This window comes from Paroedura picta, chromosome 8 (assembly GCF_049243985.1).
Source record: "Paroedura picta isolate Pp20150507F chromosome 8, Ppicta_v3.0, whole genome shotgun sequence".
NCBI classification, from domain to species: domain Eukaryota; kingdom Metazoa; phylum Chordata; class Lepidosauria; order Squamata; family Gekkonidae; genus Paroedura; species Paroedura picta.
In genome coordinates, this window is record NC_135376.1 from 84,053,276 (window position 1) to 84,074,127 (window position 20,852).

At 46.3% G+C, this 20,852-nt stretch overlaps 1 protein-coding gene across 7 annotated transcripts in view; it reads right to left on the bottom strand.

The window, feature by feature from the left end:
* FAM13C (family with sequence similarity 13 member C) overlaps positions 1–20,852 on the bottom strand; it is an 80,857-nt gene that overhangs the window by 6,524 nt on the left and 53,481 nt on the right. For 3 of the 7 annotated variants that reach the window (XM_077350641.1, XM_077350646.1, XM_077350647.1), the window contains 5 exons: positions 20,326–20,528; positions 11,792–11,875; positions 6,902–6,997; positions 3,620–3,822; positions 929–1,030 (listed from right to left, as the gene is read on the bottom strand). In XM_077350641.1, the coding sequence (XP_077206756.1) occupies positions 929–1,030; positions 3,620–3,822; positions 6,902–6,997; positions 11,792–11,875; positions 20,326–20,528 (688 nt within the window). The remainder of the gene's footprint in view (positions 1–928; positions 1,031–3,619; positions 3,823–6,901; positions 6,998–11,791; positions 11,876–20,325; positions 20,529–20,852) is intronic. The other 4 variants (XM_077350642.1, XM_077350644.1, XM_077350643.1 and 1 more) reach the window with 4 other exon arrangements.

A 20,852-nucleotide genomic window follows, 5' to 3' on the forward strand; every position in this document is an offset into this window, starting at 1 on the left:
TATAGGCAGCAAAAGAAGAAAAAGAATAATGCAGCCTGGTTCTAGGAGAGGCTATTACAGTTATCAAGGGCAGATGGGGGACCAATTGGAGCCATTCCAGCCCTCCAGCAGGCAGGCGATGGTCCTGCACAGCACAAGCTGATCCAGGAAGAGGAGTCTCTCCCCAGCTCAGCTGGCTCTCAGGCTGTACAGGAATTTAGCAGTCTGAATCCCCCACCCCCACCCCCTGCACAGCCCAAGACGGAATACAGAAATTAAAAACAATGACCGATAATAAAGCAACCCACCGAGAACAGCAGGATACACAGAAATATTTTAAAATACCAACTAAAGAGCAAAACAACCAGTCCCTGAATATAGACAGTGTAATACAACTGATTCTTTTTTTTTGATAGAAGTGCAGGAGCTAAAGCAAGTTCAGTTCTGACTTCTTTATTTCCAATTCTCCACAGTCTGACAAATTATCCGGATTGTAGTCCTTGTTTTGACTTACAACATTCTACTTCAGATTAGCTACCTCAAAGTAATACTCTGCAAATTAGCAGTCCCTTTGCTGGCCTTTAAATGTCTCCACAGATGTCACCCATTGAAGGGGCCCCTCTCACCTCCCCTCTCACCATCCCACTGAGGAGGAGCCACAATGGAAAAGGCCCGGGCACTGCCCAATGCTAGGCAGGCCACCCAAAATGATGAGAAAGCCAACAGATGGCTGCCTGATGAAGTTATTTGGCCCATAGGAGCTACAGGCTTAGAATGCGTGTAGAAGGGAATCTCTGGAAGGTGTTCTTCTTGGGACCCTCCAAAGGCTGGAGCCAACCACACTTCCATGAAGAAACATTGTGGATTGAATAATTCACGACCTGGGACTGGGGCAGCAAATATGTCCAGGGGGTAACCGGATGAACATACACCCAGGCCGTGGGCTTACCTTCCTGTCTGTTTAAAGAACTGCTCCTCAAACTCTCTCAGTACCTTCCGTAGTCTTTTCTTGTCTGCTCGGGTTTCTCGGAGATGTTCCAGCAGGACGGGCCTGTGAAGGGAGAGTTGAGAATGGATGACCATGCAGTAGGAGAAAGCTTCATGGAAATGAGAAGGTAGGAGACTGATCAGACGCATGAGAGCATCTTCAGCAATGGTTAGCTCAGGCAGCATGAGTTGAAGTACGGGGTTGGACTGGGTGTCGGTCACTGGTTTCGTCCGTAAGAATACAGACAAGGAAGTTTTCCCAATCCCAGTGATACCCACCGCTCTGAGAACGCATAGGACAAATTGTGTTAATGTAGCTACAATGCTATCTTTTTCTGGAACTAACCTGTTGAACCGTAGCCTGAATTATGTTTTGGATTGTATTACTGTACACAAATTTACAGTATTGTTTGGTTATTACGAATGATTGTCTTGAAGATACCTTATAAATGACTATATTTCACTTTCGGAAGCATTATTTACTATCGTTTCAGAATCACAATTACACAGCCCCCCTTTTTTTCTGGTATTTCCCGTTTTCATACCCCAGTTTTTGTTGGTCGCATTATCTTTTTCTGGGACGGAAGCTGGCAAAGTCCATGCAAGAGATGCTGCGTATTCAATGGACTCAAATGCTACAAGAGGTTCCTAACGGCAACACGGTTAAGCTGGCACTGCTGCCTTAGTTGGCTCAGAAGGATTTCCAACAAAATAATAGGCAGAAATAACATTATGTGCCATTCGGTTGTTCCCCACCCCTTTCTATTCCATCCCAAATCAATTTCGGTCACCTCTGCTGGAACAGAACATACATGATGGTTTGTTCAATTCAACAAACGTGGGAATGATTACAGAGACTGAGTCAGATGGAGTTGCCCATCCCCACTCCCCCAATCACACTCTGACTCAGAGCTTGCTTTCAGCACCATCTCTGCCTGTCTGAGCGGTAGTGGTAGTCTTTTGCCATCAGGGTCCTTTCCAGAAAAGAAATGGCTTTCGTTCCTGCCTTAGCATCAGCGAGATTGTCCTTCTGTGATGCAGTCTACTAGCAGTTAACCCTTGAGGAACATTTGAACTCTCTAACCAGTCAGGAATGCAGCTGCCAGAATGTTAACAGGGATTTCCTACTGGGAATATGAAATGCACGACTTGCACAACAACTCCAGTGACTTTTCTCTAGCTTTCTAGGCATGATTCAAAGAGTTCTTTCAGACACTGGAAGCCACCAACAATCTGATCTCTCCAAGACCGTTTTCTCCCACCCAACCAGCCCCGCAAACTGAGCTCATCCTTTGAGGAGGAAATACAGTGGGTGACTACACAAAACATCGGTTAAAACCTCCCCCTTTCCGGGCTGGTTCTCTGGTGCCAGGGCAAAGGTGGTTCTTTTTCAGAGAGCTCTTGGGATTTAATGACTGCCCTCCAATGTTAATAAGGATGGCTGTGAATTTCTCTGTCTTTTCTGTTTTGACTGGAAAACCCACGTTTCATATCCACATCTCCTTTGTGTGATTCTTTATTCTTCCGTCATATTGCACTTCCATGCACCAAACACAAGCATTTTGGGTGTGTCAGCCAACAGGCATTATATTAGACACAGGCAAGGCAATTTGCATTGTACATATAGACCCCATATGTATATTGTAAACATTTCTGATAGAAACTAACCTACTCCGTAAGAGCAAAAAGCAGAGGACCGAAATGGTAAACAAAAATGCAAACTAATAGGGAACCCAAAGAGGGAATATTCATTTGTTCCTGTTGTTGTTAGGTGCGAAGTCATGTCCAACCCATCGCGACCCCATGGACAATGATCCTCCAGGCCTTCCTGTCTTCTGTTCCTGTCATCTGTTACTAATTGTTAATTATTCTCTGTAGATTCGGTGAAGGTTTCTACCAATTCAGTTCATCCTGTTTATCGTTTTTGTTGCAAGGGCATTGCCCAGTTCTTGCTACAGGTTAAGGTTGTTTTATTTGGACAATTTCATGTCTAGGTTTTTAGTTTAAAAAAAAGAAAAGAGCTGTTTTTTTGTACCCCGCTTTTCACTACCAAAGGAGTCTCAAGCTGTTTACAATTGCTTATCAGATACTCTGTGAAGCAGGTGAGGCTGAGGAAGCTCTGACTGAATTGTGACTGGTCCAAGATCACCCAGTTGACTGCATGTGGGAGTGGGGAACCAAACCCAGTTCTCCAGAATACAGGTCACTACACCAAGCTGGCATACTAAAAAGTATGTTCTGCAGTGCAATCCTAAGCAGAGTTGGTGGTGAAAAGGGCCATCAAGTTACAGTTGACTTAGGGCGACCCTGAAGGGTTTTCAAGACAAGAGACAAAACAGAGGTGGTTTCCTGTTGGCTGCCTCTGCATAGCAGCCCTTGGTGTTATTCCATCCCAGTACTAACCAAGACCGACCCTGCTTAGCTGCCCAAGCAGAGTTAGATTCTCCTAAATCCACTGAAGATAATGGGCTTTGGGAAAGCCCTTTCAGTAGACTTTTTTTGGCTATAAAAAGGTAAGACATGGATGTTTCATGACCTCTGGGCACTATGTGACTGTGCTCACCACACTGTGTCAGTGTTCTCAAGGTGCTTACAGGGTCTAAAAGGTTGAGGAGCCCTGTTTTACGAAATCTACCAAAAACTGTACACTCACATGGTAGCTTCGTGCAGGCTGGACATAGACAAGGCAGGCTGCTTGATTCCTTTTTTTTCATCCAGGGGTGAGACAAAGGCGGGCTCGTTTTCCTCATCCGAGTGGCACAGGTGATCATCACTGGGCAGGTTGAGGGACGATGTGGCTGAAGACAACTCATAGCTGCTCTGGGAATGGTCTTCGTCAGAATCCTCTTCCTCCTGCTTGGAACAAGGAACACAGATCATCGTGTCAACTGCCTGTCACAATCTCCTTTGGAAATTAAGAAGGAAGGAAGGAAGGAAGGAAGGAAGGAAGGAAGGAAGGAAGGAAGGAAGGAAGGAAGGAAGGAAGGAAGGAAGGAAGGAAGGAAGGAAGGAAGGAAGGAAGGAAGGAAGGAAGGAAGGAAGGAAGGAAGAAGAAAGAAAGAAAGAAAGAAAGAAAGAAAGAAAGAAAGAAAGAAAGAAAGAAAGAAAGAAAGAAAGAAAGAAAGAAAGAAAGAAAGAAAGAAAGAAAGAAAGAAAGACCACAAAATCATCACTGAAGACCTCCCCAGGGTAGAGTTCCATGAGGCAACAGAGAGAGTGATTAACCTGAACCGATATACAATCTGCATTCGGGGCGCAATCTCCTTCATCAAGGATTCTGTGGTTCTTTTCAAAGACAATACTCCAACAGTTTTGCTTTAGAATCATCTCACAACCTGCATTCCCTGGAATGTACCAAAGCGTTATTTTGGTCAAACTTTCCCTATCATTAACAGCAATAGTATGTGACATAAAACCCCTTCACCTGCACTTGCAGCTTTGTGCATCAAAATGCCTGATCCTGTTCAACTAGCAAAGGCCCCGTTTCAGGGGAACTCTATGGATGCAATCGGCAAAGCTCCACTTCCATCATTTAAGGGAAGTGACAGTCGCTCTCTTCCTCCTCCACTCTTGATCCTTCCCAGTTTTGTTATTACAGCAGTTACTGGCATAAGCCCTGCAGAGGATATAAGCAATCCAGCAGGGAGCAAAGGAAATCCTATTTGGATTATCTCTTTCTTGACTCCAGTCCCTTCCCCCTCAAAAAAAAAAAAAGTTACTGTCCCACAATATAGTGCAATACCCATATTTGATGCAGGGATTCAATCCCTCGCTTCGGAGACCCGTTCCCGAAATCAAAGCTGGGTGAACCCTCAGGTATTTGCAGCTAAAGGCAGCAGGGGCTGCCTTCGTTCAACTATTATTATTGTTGTTGTTATTTGATTTATTAACCACCTCTGCATTAACCGCCCCTCTTTCCAGGCTTGGGGCAGTGTACAACACATATTTTCCCAATAGTGTTAAAATCAGAATATCAAAACTATCTGTACCACTATATATTTCTGGTAAGGCCTAGGAGGAGGAGGTGGTCTCATGGCTTAAGTGCCACTCAGCGCTTAACACCCACTCAGTGTGGTTGTCCCGCCCCTCAGTGCCTCCTGCTCCAACCAGCTTGCCTGTCTGTCCAGCAGCCAGCCAATCACCTTCCGTCCCCCACCCCTGACCACCCCCTCCTTCTTCCACTCCCCTCCGAGGCTCAGAGATCCCTGCTGCATGAGAACTGCCCCTGCTGGTGTGTTCCCTGCCCAGGAGCCTCCAGCCTGAAGCCTTTCCAGGTCCTGGGGGGAGGGAGAGGCTATCTACAGAGTTCTTCCACCACCATCCCAATCTAGCACCCATTGTATTCCTGAATGCAACAGGCTTTGTCCCTAGTAATAATAAATAATAGTAAAAACTATCCCAATGCTCCATCTCAGTTTATCTGGGTGGCATGGGGGTATCCCGGGGGGCGGGAGGCATATAGTTCATCTGTGTGTCCTGATCGTATTTGTATGCCTGATGGAATAGCGCTGTTTTGCATGCCCTGCGGAACTCTGATAGCTCCACCTGTTCCTGTGTCACTGCCAGCGCTGTATTCCATCAAGTTGGGGCCAGTCACTCTTCTTTAGGGCCAGGGACCGCCAGCATATTCGCATTTGTAGATCTTAGAGTGCATGGGAAGCACTGGTGTTACACTGCTGATGTGACACCTCTCACAAATAAATGCTCTTAGAGGGGAAATCAGTCATGGGCATATGTGCAAATTAAAGTATTCATGTATATCTATGATGAGACCTGGGCCTTGTCAGCCTCCCGACATGATCCATCTATGCTTTGTGTGTCTTGACTGCGGAAAATTCCCGCAGCAATTCTTACGCACTGCATCGCCCTCTTTTGTGCCACCTGCGGGAAATAGCTGTAGTACACAAAAGTGGATTGGTTTTTATTGTCAATCTGTGTTGTCAGTTCAAGCTTAACACAGCAGCAGTAGGAAGAGGCAAAATTAAGCGTGAATGAACACTAAACAGAGCTGCTTCAATTATTGTCTTCTGGCATGCGGATCTTCTGCTTGACTGTCCTCACAACATTTCATGGACAGAATCCCCTGGGCAACACAGCACACTGTATGAACAGGCCCTCAAAAGGTCAGCTGTGCAATCCTATGCAGAGGCACTCCAGTCTGGTTTCAGCAGACATTGACTATGGCCAGGTATGTACATCCCACTGATGAATGTCGAGTGGGAGAGGGCGCAAGAGCACTAGTCTCACTGTCTCAATGTGATCACTGTCTAAGGCAGGTTTTCTCAACCAGGGTTTTGCGAAACCCTGGGGTTTCTTGACAGTCCTGGAAGGGTTTCCAAAATGGGTGGGAGTTAATTTTTTATTTATTTTTTAACATTTGTTAAACATTTATCGAGTGATGTGACCATATGTGGTCATCAACCTGTCCCCCACCCCAGGGCCACTGATGGGCCTGGAGGGGGTGGGAAGGGAAAGGGAGCAGCTCCGAGTGGGCGTGTATACAGCTATGCTTCCCAACCATATTCCGCACAATTGTGCCACTTCTGGGGTTTCTCGAAGCCTGAAGAATGATTCAGGGGTTTCTCAATGGTAGAAAAGTCGAGGAAGGCTGGGCTAGGGAGCACAGCATCTAGACAAGAGGGACATGTATACGAGCACACTTGCTTCTTGTGATCAGGAATGCTCCTTTGCAATGTTTCTGATCACAGGGACAGAGACTATGTATGCAAATTTCCCTCCGTGCACAAGCACCATGTTCATAGGCACATGGACATAGAGGGAAGAGTTTGTACTTGCTCCCCTCTACAAGTGTTCAACCAACGCACAATCAGCAGGTATTAGAGGGCATGCAGTAATACAGCAGAGGGCTGTGTTGCTGGCATAGCCATCGTTTTGAGGGCACATCGTTATTTGTGCCAACCTCCTTTGGACTTACAATGGTGGTAATCAGAGTTGGCGTCGACAGAAGCTGCTTGATAATCCTGTAGCGTTCGTAAAGGGGCTTCATCAGACTCCTGTCTTCCTTGCTGGCCTAAAAAGAAATGGGATCACTGGGTGTTGACTCTGAAGAAACGAGACGCCCATCCCGCAGCAAGCTCTGAGCCAAAGAAGCAGTGATTTTGTCCTCGTCCTAATAATGAGTCACCTCTCAATGGGCCAAAAGGTAACATTCATATTAAGACAAACAAAAGGAAACTACCCGCGATAGGATATTGTGCTGCCACTTCTCCTACAGAACTATATACACACTACAGGGGTAGTCAACCTGTGGTCCTTCAGATGTCCATGAACCACAATTCCCATTGTAGTGGCAGGCAAATGCTGGCAGGGGCTCATGGGAATTGCAGTCCATGGACATCTGGAGGACCACAGGTTTACCCCTGCACTAAAAGATAAAGCCCAGTTGCATTTATTGTGGGATTCGAGGAAAGGAGGCTGTGCCAATCCTTCCAAAGTGCACTGCTGGCAAATCCAAGGGTCGCTTCCTCAGCACAGCCCCTGGCAATTGCAAGACTCAGTGTCCCTAACTGGGGCTGCTGCTACAACAGCAAGCACCTTCTTTAGTCATCCAGTGTTGACTACAGAGGAGCTGTGACTCAGTGGAAGAGCCTCTGCTTGGTATGCAGAAGGTCCCGGGTTCAATCCCTGGTGTCTCCAGTTAAAAAGGAACAGACAAGAGGTGCTGTGAAAGACCTCAGCTTTGACATATTGGACAGCTGCTGCCAGTCTGAGCAGACAATGTTGACCTTGATGGAGTGACAGACTGATTCAGACCTGGGTTCAAACCCTCACTCAGCCCAACCAGCTGGTTGGCTGAGAATTCTCTAAGCACAACAAGGAATGCAGAATCTGCATGCAGCTCTGAGCTTTTTCAAGGAAGGGGGGGACTAAGATGCAATAGACAGACTGGCTTCCAGCCATCCAAAGCCTTTCAAGAGACCTTCCAGGGAAACTCTTTCCTTTCCTAGGATGCTCTCAAATCTGACCCTGTGATTTACTGACTACTTCAAACATACTTGGAAAGAAAGGTTTGCTGTCAACTAAAGGACAAACTGAGTGGTTGTAACTGCCCGGCGAAAAGGAGTGATGCTCTGATCCCAACTCGTAAAACAGACTGTGATCCTGTCCAGTCCTTGAGACCACCAGCATAGTGTGAAGCCTGGTGCTGAGGCTTCGGCCTCAACCATCAGCTGAGCCATTCCAGAAAGAGCATTTTGGATGGTCAGCTGCTGGCTCAAAGCCTATTGGATCATCTTCCCGTCTTCCAAAGGTTCACGGACTCAAAGGGAGGGATAGGTTACGTTGCGGCTGGTGGGGGGGGGGGGGATAATGAGGTTTCTCAGATTTAGGAACTGGGAAGCTAGCAGTACAAACATGGTTTGTACTGAGCCACTGAGTCTGTTGTCCCATTGAATCTAATGCTGTCTGTTCCAGCAGGGAACATCTTTCCAAGATTTCAAGCAGAGGCCTCTCCCAGCCTTACTGCTAGAGATCCTGCTAAACAAAGGTGCTAGAGGATAAACTCCCATGTTTCCACGTGAGCTACAGTAAAGAGACTAGTGGTGACCCAAATAGGGGCGACCTAGAGTCATCCAGTAGCACCTTAGAGACCAACAAGCTTTTCAGGGTATGAGCTTTTGGGAGCAGAAACTCCCTTTGCCAGATAATCTAAATTGCTGCTGCTTTAGCCTAGTGCAGACCAACACAAATTCCCTTGAAAACATCCGAAAAGGACAGAAGAAAATAGTATTTGCCAGCTTAATGGGCTGTTACTTTACCTGTTAATATTAATGAATTAATATGGACATCATAGGCCTCCAGAGACATGCACAAATAGTGGAAGAGGTTCCATATTTACTCCATATAAATGTCTCCCCAGATTCTAAAGTTTCATAGCTCAGTCCTTTTCAGCAGTGACAATTCTGGCCCTCCGACCTCACGTGCTGAGACAGAATGCCACAAGCAACCTTCTCAAGATATGCATTCACCATTGAGGGTGAGCAGGCCAACACGCATATTTTCCATATACTTGAGAAGCCCAGATTTTTCAGGCACACATTCACATGCACCGAAGCATGCACACTGCCGTATTCTCACAGCGCAGCAAGGGCAGGCATGGGGAGGGCCACAGGTAAGAGGTGCTCCCCGCTCACAAGGCAGGGGCGCCAAAACGATTGTGACTGAAAAGTTTACGCTGCTTTCAAAAATATTAGTGAACACAATAAAAAACAGAACCAAATCATAACCTGTATACTTTCCCCAAGACTCATTCCACGACACCAGATGGCTTAAAACCTTTTCCTCCATTGTAAGTGGGTATGAACTTTCCAAATCTGAACTTTCCCAACCTTCTTAGATGCTCACATATTCAATCTATGTAAGGATGCGTATGCACACAGGGTATGACCATGGGAACATAACGATGCCTCTTCCCTACAACCCTCTGATATTGGGGCTCTGCTTGCACAGCCAGGGCAGGTAGAAAGATCCAGGTTGCTCTATGTCCACGGGAGGAATGACTGGGTTCTGATCCCTGCTGCTCGCATTTAGAAGATGCTCAATGGCATATAATAGCTTGTCTTCAAAATGCAAAGTGCATAAACACAACGGCTCAGTTATGCCTACAATCAAGCAATACTAAGAGAAGGGGGACTCCTCCTAGATCAGGGTTAGTCAAACTGCGGCCCTCCAGATGTCCATGGACTACAATTCCCAGGAGCCCCTGCCAGCGAATGCTGGCAGGGGCTTCTGAGAATTGTAGTCCTTGGACATCTGGAGGGCCGCAGTTTGATTACCCCTGTCCTAGATCCTTGGAAATTGGCAAGATACAAACCACAAAGACTGGGAAGAGGCTGGCCATTTTTACAAGGGCATGTTACAAAGACCTGTATGTGGGGGGTGCAACCCATTCTGCGATCCCGCTGAGTGACCGACAGGCAAATTCAGCAGAATGCGGTATTATCCGACCTCTACATGATTTCTAAATGCAACACTTTACCATTCCTCACTCCTGACAATGCCCAGATACTCAGAATCAGGGCTGCTCCTGTTGCTATCATCCTTTCCTTGACTACATTTCTCATACAGGACTCCTAAACAGAGCTGCACCCTTATAAATCCATTGAAGTCAATGACGTTTGAAGGACATAACTCTGTTTAGGATTACACTGCTGGTCATGCTCTCGTGTGTGGCACAATGTTACAAGCCGGCTGATGCACAATTAATAGCGCGGCCTTGGCATCGCAGGGATTTAATCTGAGTCACCAAAGGACTGCTACAAATCTGACTCTCTCCATCACTATATCACTGGCTGGTCAAGAAATTCACAAAATAATGTCCTTTGACTGGTGGAAGATTTCTTTCCCACAAGTTTGAAGGCAATATCTTTCTGGTAATGAATGAAGAAACCATCTACAGCAAGTCGCGTCTGGTCCAGAATTACAGATAGACGGAGAGAGCCAAGGAGTTTGTGATGAATTGGCTAAAACCGTCAGGTAAGGATGCTCTCTAGGAGAACTTTCTGCTTTTTTTCGCAGATGTCTTGCATCCAAGAGGGTCTGCATAGCTACTGGCAAAGAAGCCAATTAGAAAAATATTTTGCAGAGCTCTACCTCTACTTCTCGCCAACCATGCTTATCTATAGCGTTTATTTTCCCCAGTCTGTATAACATTTTGCACACTTGTAGCACACTCTGATAAGGAAGTGTATCTCTGTGCCAGACTCCCTCCCTTACAGCCACATAACACTGGTTGTTGTGGGTTTTCTGGCTGTGTGGTCGTGGTCTGATAGTTTTAGTTCCTCCCTGACATTTCACCAGTAACTGTGGTTGGCACCTTCTGAGGTAGGACATGGCAAGATGGGAATTTCTCCACGCCAAAGTGTGGAGTGTGTAAACAATTGGGCATTTTGTTTACTCCTCCACATGTAACGCATCACACTCCTACACACGCACTCAAAGGAAATAAAATGACCAGCAACTGAGAGCCAGCTTGGTGTCGTGGTTAAGAGCTGCTGCCTCTAACCTCAAGAACCAGGTTTGATTCCTCATTCCTCTACATGCAGCCAGTTGGGTGATCTTGGACCAGTCATAGCTCTCTCAGAACTTTCTCAGGCTCACCTACCTCACAGGGTGGCTGTTGTGGGTAGAGGAGGGGTAGGCAATTGTAAGCTGCTTTGGGACTCCTTCGGGTAGTGAAAAGTGAGGTACAGAAAGCAGCTCTGCTCTTCTTCTAAAAATAAAGGCTGCCATGTGACAAAGCAGTTTCCTGAATTTGTTCAGAAGCACTAATTACATTTGAGATGTCACAGCGATCAGGTTTTGAGTCCTTCATGAACTGATCTAATAGTCCACACAGGCATGAAGGTTGCTCTTCCTCACCACTGGATCACCTGCAGCTTAAGTGCTCACCAAAAGCACTGTATTGGAGGTGGTGAGGTCAGTATGAGAAGACTGGTTTGGAGGGGTTCCATCAGATGTGCTAGGGGTAGTCAAACTGCGGCCCTCCAGATGTCTGTGGACTACAATTCCCAGGAGCCCCTGTCAGCATTCGCTGGCAGGGGGCTCCTGGGAATTGTAGTCCACGGACATCTGGAGGGCCGCAGTTTGACTACCCCTGTGCTAGATGCTGTTGGGTATCGTAGACCCATAGCGGCCAACATGCATGTGTGAACCAGAGTTCAGGCTTTCAATTTCAGAAGCAGCTGAAGGCTGCTTTCCATTCCAATAAGAACCTCAGACTGACCTCTGGCTGTTTAATGAGAAATCTCAGGTCTACAGTAATGGGTAATTTTAAGATTTATCTCTCTTCCCACGTCATACTTACAGGTCGTCCATGAATACTTTCAAAATACAGTAGGCTTTTCTGGAGACTGAGTTTTTCCAAAGCCATTTGCTTTTTTGTCATGGCCTATTTGAAAAAAAATCATTTATTAAAAAAATTACGAATCAGGTTTTTTCCATCTCCTAAGTACTATATCAGTAAAGAAGTAATATCTAATAACTAATAAAGAACTAATAAAATTAGTAAAAAGGTAAACAGTGTCCTTTAGAACAAATGTTCCCACTATAAGCTTCACTCACCACAGTGAAGGCAACATCCACTTTTCCCTTTTTTTAATCCTACTGATTTCAAACAGGAGAGATTTACATATCTAATTCTGGACATGACCAACAATGCAAATCAAAAAACCCCGCAAATTAAGGCCATTAACAGATAGGGACATTTTTCTGCTGCTCTGGGGGAGCCCCAAAGCTATAGCAGTTTTTAAAAATGAGGGAAGGGTGTGTTGAAATTTCCTGGAAAACAAAGAATGCTAACTGAGCTCTCAGGAAAGCATGTGAGATCACGGCACTCTAGGGTTGCCTAGCAACAGAGGCAGTAGAACCTAGGCCTAGTCAACTTCTACCTGACTTCAGCTTGGAAGAGAGAAGCTGAGAAAGTAGGGAGAGGGATGACTGGGAAAATTAAAAAACTGAGCTGGAAGGAGAGACAAAGGTGATAAGAGGGAGGAAGCAAAAAACAGGTGGAGGGACTGTTAAGAGAGAGCGAACAGTGTCAAGGGTGGAACTGGGTGTAATTTCCTTTCCCCCAAGAGTTTCATGTTCCCATCTTGGAAGCATTATATCCCAGATACAATCAATTACGAATGATCTTAACACGTTGGGACATATAAAGCTGCCTTCTACTGAATCAGAAGATTGGCCCATCAGTCAGTATTGTCTACTCAGACTGGCAGCAATTCTCCAGGGTCTTAGCCCAAGGTCTTTCACATCGCCTGATCCTTTTAATTGGAGATGCTGGGGATTGAACCTGACACCTCTGGCATGCAAAGCACATGCTCTACCAAAGAGCTATGGTGCATCCCCTTTGAAAACACCCTTTGTGTTATCATTGAATTTTACAGAAAATAGAAGTAACTATTTAAAAAAAAAACTGGTCACATGAATTGATCCTCAATATTTTTGGAAAGGAGTTGTCTTGCCAAAGCCATGGGAGTAAAAACCAAAACAAATTTCTATAGAAGGGTTTCCCAATCACGGTACTCCAAAGGCCTCTCAGTGGTACCGTACCATTTTCAAAATGGCGGCTGGGGAGAGCCTTCCCACCTGCCTGCCGTTTCTAGCTCTGAGCCAAGAGGAAAGAAAAAAGGTTTTAATTTATTTTTTATTTCTATCCTTGTTTGGGCAGGTTAACCTGCCCCCTCCCAAAGTGGCTAATGCTGTGCTTGGGGGGGGGATAGGAAGGAGAGGGGCCTCAGCCATTAAAACCTTTCCTGTCCAAGGCTCCTCTCACTTCTGGGGAAGAGTGGCAGGGAGACATGGCCAGCTAAATCACTTCCTGGTACCTTGAAGCCTGAAAAATATTTCAGCAGGACCGCCATGGTCAAAAGATTGAAAAAGCCTGCTCTATACTGCTCTGAATATGGAAAGAAGGCTTTCCCAATTTTATTTTTGGACAACTCTATCCCGTTGTTCCTCAACTATTCTCTGCTCATGTCCCCAGGCCGAGCTACATATTGGTTCAGTTTGAAAATCACACAAAACCACAGTTCAACGCACTGTGGATAGTGTGATTTTCCAAATACGGGCTTCTTCCCTAACTATAGGGGCCATTAGAGAAGAAAATGAAGTTGGCTCATTAACCACAGTTAGTCTCAATTTTGGCTTTGTATGATCCACAAATGAGACATCTTGGCTTGTCCCCCAGAACAACACTCACTAAACAGTTTAAGAATCCCTCTATGTTTCTGCAGTGGAAGTCAGGGGAGAAAGCCACAGCAATGAACCAGGGCTTGAATGCTAACTTCTATAACCTGAATCCTGGTTTCAACAACTAACCATATAATTAAAATAAAGCTTGGTTATATAACATGCCTAAGCCAAGCCATTATGCATGAATGCGCGTAATAAAACTCCTTCTACTAGGCAAAGCAGGTTTGGATCTAGGCAATCTGAAGTGGAATATTTCCCCCAACTTATCCCTCAAGTCAGCTGGAAGACATGGAGTTGGAGATGCACGTATGCAAAATTGAAGTTTTCATCCCAAAGCCATGCCTGAAATTGTGGCTTCTCATTTTGGAAGGCAGCGGATACAGAGAATAGGGGTTGGATTAGCCAGGATACAGTTCAACGTGTTGCAAATGCCACTGAAATCAGTAGGAGCTAAAACTGTTGGATGACAGCCATTAAATACTTGAAACTCACTTCAAAATGGATACCGTCATCTCTGTATTACAACTCTGGATGCAAAATTAATCCCTGAGCTGCAGCTATCCGGTTCTGTGCTCGCCCTCTTCAATGCTTGGGCACGTATTGTGGTTATCAGATCACTGATGGGGAATTATCAGAGTTTATTAATGGGCCATCGTTTATAGAAAGAAACCCTTTGGCACGGAGATGTTTAGAAGCCATGCACAGAGCCAAATAAAAACCCATTTCCAAGGTCTGAGAAAAGACTTGTGCACAAGTTTGGAACGTAGGGCTTTTCTGCATCTTCGTTTTCTTCACTTTTAAGTTCCTTTTTTTCAAAGGGGGGGTGGGAATCTTCCACACTGGTTTTGCTCTAGTGGTTGATTTGAAACTGCATCAATTTATGTCCAGAATAAAACCCTGTAGTTTAATGCTGCAGGGAGATATGGTGGACGGAACATATGAAGTGCTGTGATATCAAATCAACCACTAGAGGGAGGTAAGCATGTGTGGAACAGAACCACCTCGACCCCAAAGAAACAGACACTTAACTGGGAGGGAAATAAGGGATGCTGAAAAGCCCATGGACTGCTCAGAAAAAGCTGATGTAGTGAGAACCTGCTTGGTGTAGTGGTTAGGAGCACTGACTTCTAATTTAAGGTGACCAGATTTTAACATTGGTAAAGTGGGACACCATTGACTGGGGGGGGGGGTCTTAATTAAAAATTTGGTCTATGTGGAGCAATGAAAAGTTTCATAGAACGCATAGAACAGAAAAATAATATTCGAATATATATTTTTTAATTTCAACATAAATACAATTTGCCAGGTGCCCCCAGATGTCCCTCCAAAAGTGGGACGATCTGGTCACCTTATTCTAATTTGGTGTACCAGGTTTGATTCCCCATTCCCCCACATGCAGCCAGCTGGGTGACCTTGGGCTCGCCACAGCATTGATAAAGCTGTTCTGATTGAGCAGTGATATCAGGGCTCTCTCAGCCTCGCCGACCTCACAGGGTGTCTGTTGAGGGGAGAGGAAAGGAAGGCGATTATATGCTGCTCTGAGACCCCTTCGGGTAGAGAAAAGCGGCATATAAGAACCAACTCTTTTTTTGATAGAAGGTAGGGAATACATTATTGGGCTGCAGGGTTGGAAAGACCTGTGTCCTTGCTACTGAACCCCCCCTATATATGCCAGAACCAACAAAAGAACCAGTTACAACCAATGGGAGAAGAGCAATAATTCCCATCAAGAGTGCAGCTAAGGAATATACCAGGTTGCTAAGAACCAACGGCCCCCAATGAACAAGAAGGCGATTGCTGCATTCTTCACCTCCGTGAGCTCTTATTACTGCGTTGGTTTCTTTATCCTTCCAGATATGCAGAAAAATAACTTTTGCTTTTATATGAAGGTATAATTCAGGGGGCTAGCGGGAAACAGGGCTGCCAATCGATTTCATAATTACCATTTGAGTTGCTAATTGCTTGTCGCCAAAGCCTCGTTGACATTATTAAGGGCCAGATGCCCCACGGGATCCCTTACAATTTAAAGTGGGTGCCTCAAACAGCAATTGCGCCACTTGATGGTGTTCAAGTTCTTTTAACAAATACTCCTCAAAAACCACTCTGATCTGAAAATGAATATGCACTGCAGCTTGGGTAGATAATTTGTTTTCCACTGGATTTAAAAACAGAAAGAACTGGAGCGTAATGGCCCGGATCAGCCCTGGAATCTACTACAAACTGGAGGAGGGAGAGCAAACCAAAATGGACTCCACCTTACCACTTTACAATACTAAGGATGGGCGATTTGACTTGGATAAGCTGAAAAGTACCCCAATCAATGCTGATTCGGGTACTTTTCAACCTGACGAACTGCCTATCCCATGTATTCAAACAGCCCGAATCAGAGGTGGCCCAATCTGAATATGGTGATTCAGACATACTTTGGCCATTGAAATGTTACCATGTGTTAATTGTATCCTCCCTGTTTTTTGTAAACCACCCTGAGCCCTCGGGGAGGGTGGTATATAAATGAATGAATGAATGAATGAATGAATGAATGAATGAATGAATGAATGAATGAATGGATGGATGGATGGATGGATGGATGGATGGATGGATGGATGCATGAATGCATGAATGCATGAATGCATGAATGAATGCATGCATCTTTCCCCCACTTAACCCACTTTCTCGGGCAGTGCCTAAGAAGGTGAGGGGGGAGAGGGAAGGGGGGAGAGCAGCGCACTGAACTGCTGATAATGACAGAAGCACCACCCACTCCCTTTAAATTCCTCCCCAAACTCATGGAGAGTGGGTGCAAAATGGACTCCTCCCCACATTCACTCTGCCCTTGACAGCCGGCTGCTGAAGGCTCAGGGAAGGCAGATGCAGGCTGGACCCCGCCCTCACTCTCCCCATGATATCCAGCTCCAAGCAGTTCGGGGAGGGCAGACGAAGAGTGCACATGTCCACCCTGCACTCATGTACCCCATTCTAGCTTCCTGCCCACACTAGGGAGGGATTTAAAGGGAGTGGGAGGTATGCCTGTCATCAGCTGTTAGGTGGCCACCTGCTCCCTTCAAATCCCCCCCACCTTCACAAGCAGCTATGTCTGCAAAAGTGGGGGAGGGAATTATCAAGGGGAGGGCGAGTGCAAGGTGGACTCCTCCATCCCATAGTTACTCCCCCTTCTGGTGCTGAAGGGGAAAGTGACTGTGGGGTGGGGGAATCCAGCCCACACCTGCCTTTCCTCAGCCTTCAGTAGCCAGCTGTCAAATGCAGAGCAAGTGCGGACTGTACTCTTCCCCACCTTCCACCACCTCAGGTAGTGCCCAAGGGTAGAAGGCATTTAAAAAGCATGCCTAGCAACTGATCTGTTATAATCAGCTGATTGGCAGGCCCTTTAAATGCCTCCCCCTGCAGAGGGCAGGAGTGACAGAGAGAAAAAAATTGACCCTTTTGGATTCGGCTGAATTGGTCATCTCAGGACAGTGCTGCTTACCTAGGTGACTGCCTTCCCTTTAGGAGAAAAGGCAAAGCATGAGAACTTCCATTCTGAGGGCTCAAGCAAACAAGCAGGAATGTGCAAGGCCCTCATGGCGGTGGCACCGTATCAATGTTGACAGAAATGCAGTCAATACAAAAATTACACTGCAAGCATCGGCAGAGTCCCACTCTTCTCAGCTCACACTGGCAAGGCTGTTGCTTAGGATTTCACTGCCAGCAATTGGAGGAGGAAGGTGAAAGCCACCCTCTCTTAGAAAGCTGATAGAATGGTGTGAGCTAGTACAAAAGCAGGGCTATTCGCTCTTATGCTGGCTTGTGACATTTCATTTAAGTGTTTTCATGGCTCTTTTCCTCCCACTAATTAGTCTGCTTGCCTTGGGAAAAACAAGTCAATGCACCCTGTAACACCTTTCACTCTATTATCTTGGGCCCCTCAACCATGAAGTCTATGGGATAACCAAGGTCAGGAACACACAAGCCTGCCCCCACAGGCTCACTCGCTCTATCTGGAAAGAATGGCCCAATACAGGCAAGCAATCAGTACAGAATTGTGATGCTGGTCGGTCATTCTTAAAGTGAAACATACCAATACACTTCCTCTTTTAAGTGGATGAAGAGCAGAGTATCACTACTGGCTTGAAGCTCCAGATGCACACACAGCAGCCACACGTAAGAGGTTGTTTTGAAACAAATTCAGAATGAATGATGTTTAGAATGGCTCCTTGGTACTGCGATGCTGCATGGACTCTCTTTAAGACTCCAAGGAACCCAGCCTAGAGCAAGAATGCCACCACTCTGCATTCAACCGCATGATCTTGGATACTGCACTCAATGCGCCGTCTCCATGGTCACAAAATGGCTGCGCCACAATTCTCACTCCAAAGCCAGTCGTAAGACAACAATCAACACATGGAGAAGCCCCCCCCCCGAACCTCCCCCCCCCCAGCACTTCCTTCTGTAGGCTTTCCGCCTCTTCAGGCCTTTGAATGATAAGGATTCAGAGCCAGCTTTGCGCAGTGGTTAAGAGTGGCAGAAGGGAAGGCCACCGCAAGCCGGATTGCCTTAGAGCAGTGATTCCCAAAGTGGGTGCTACCGCCCCCTGGTGGGTGCTGCAGCGATCCAGGGGGGTGGCGATGGGCCACAGGTGCATTTGTGGGCGATGAATAACTATTAAAATTTAAAAAAAATTATTTCCAGAGGGCTGAGTAATATTTTTTCTGGAAAGGGGGCAGTAGGCCAGATAAGTTTGGGAACCACTGCCTTAGAGTAATAAAAAGCGGGGTACGAAAAGCCAGCTCTTCTTCTCCTTTATCATTCATATATTGCTGTCAGTATTCTAAACGTTTTCCAGGGCTTGGGAAACTGGCGCGACCCTTACTGTTAACTGTCCGCACACAAGACTGATCCCAGAGAATTGACATGCTAAAACCAGCAGCAGAGCTGCTAATATAGAAGGACATGTTTGTGGGCTACATCTAAGCGTGTTGATATTTTTAACCACAATGTTTTTTTTATAATGAGATGCTTTATTAAACAAAATGCACACCTCTAGTTTAAAAGGGTCCTTCCTCTAGAATACCTGACTCATACTGAGTCAGACCATTGGTCTACCTAGGTTAGTATAGTCTCCTCTGATTGGCTGTAGCTCTCCATGGCAGGAATTTTCAACTGGGGTCCCCTTGGTGAGCCTGAGGTGCACCGTGGCATGTTGGGATTTTGCAAAATATTATTTTAAAAAAAATTTAAACTCCCTCATATGGGCAGGTCAACCCTCCCTCTCTCAAAATGGCCAATGGCGGACTTGGGAGGGGTGGGCTCCTACCACTTCGCCAACCATTGGTGGTGGTTGGAGTCGGGCAAGGTTAGCCCTTCCTTGGGGTTGGGGAGAGGGGTTGGAGGTATCTTAGGGGTACAATTGTTTTTTGTTTGTTTGTTTTGTTTCATGGGGTTGTAAAGGAGCCTTCTGCAAGCTCCTGGCCTTGAGTGGCGGGGAGAGGGGCCTTCTGTGACTCCATAAAAGCCCATTTTCACAGTGAAAGCTATTTATCCATAGATTTCACGTGGACTGGTGATCCCAGGTGTCCTATTCCACTGTGCCTGATCTGAGGCAGAAAACCTATTAACGAAACCATGGTTTCACCTGGGTGTTGTCACTTCCAGGTGACATGTCACTTCTGAGGAGGGGGCATAGCCAGCTGTCATCACTTCCGGTGTGCCTCGAAGCCTGAAATTGTGCAAGTGTGCCTCCACGGTCAAAAGGTTGAGAAAGGCTGCTCTAGGGTCTCAGATGGAGGTCTTTTGCATCAACTAGGAATCCGAACCTGGGACCTTCTGCATGCTAAGCAGATGCTCCACCCCTGAGCTACTGACCCTATCGCACATGCCACAACTACATAGCAGCATGGCATCCATCTGGGCCATCAATCTTCAAATGCTGTACAAGAATGGCTCCCAAATAAAGAATCTTGAGGCTAGTACTGAAGAAGGCCTAAACTGGAGCTTCCGTCAGGCCATAACCATAATTAAATGCAGTCATCTTACCTGGAAACCCAAAGCACGACCAAGTGAAATATGCAACACATTTCCAACAGGTCAGGCATCTTTGGGCAGAGTCTGTGATTTTTGTTCTAGCATACTATGCAAAAGGCTGGGTGTTTGTGATCATATGGCCTAAAACTGGGGCAGGCAAGCCCTAATAGCAGTGAACCAAACAAGTTTACTTGACCTCAAACAACTCCAGGAAGCCTGAGAATTTGCCCTGCTGTGGGCATATCAGCAGCTTCCCAGGGCCATATCAAGAGTAATCCCCCCCCTCTCTGCATGCTGTGGTCCCAGTCTCAATCCTGAACAACATGGAGCTCCCAGAATCCATTTGTGCATCAACCTGGGAACGTACCCAGCAGAAATATAATATGCTAAGACCCTGAATCACAGACAGCTTCACTGTTCACTCCCAATACATCTGGCCCTGTGCAGGGATTTTATCCTGCCACTGTGGATGCCACAGATACTGGGATGTATCAAGTGGTGCCTAATGGGAAAATGGTACCTGACGGGGGTGAAATGAAGGTTACCGCTCCCTTTGGGTGGCTTAGGCTGAGGCCTGGCAGTAAAATCACTTGGCCTTGGTGAGAGAAGCAAACGTGAGCCACGTACCTTAATATTCTCAGGAATATTGAGCTGCCGTCGTTTCTCCTTCAATCGCTTCAGCATGGCGTCCATGGTTTCCTCAACGGATGGGTTTGGGGGAGCTCCAGCCGCCTCCTGCTTCACGGCCTCCTTGGGGCTGTCCTGGGGCACGTTCCGTTGGGGCGCTTTGAGGGGGCAGCTTTGTTCTTCCGACATTTTGAGCTTCAGCTCTGCGAGGAAAAGTTCACAGGCTAACATTGAGCACCTGCTTACAACAAATACTTCCTGTCCCTGCAAGCGGGTGACATTTTATATATGTATACCTCATGTCACTCCTGCTGTCCCTTATCCTTCAAGATCAGCCGTTGAGGGACATTTCGGGGCTCAGAAGGAGGGAAGAGCAAAGGAAGTCCCTGCTCCTCTGGTGGAAATGCCTTCTGTTAAGCAGAGATTTTGCGAGGGATTGCAGAAAACCCTTATGTTTCGGCCTTCTAGCGATGAATGCCATAGCAACTGAATCCAAGCACTCTGCTCCTGCATAGACACTGGGCTCT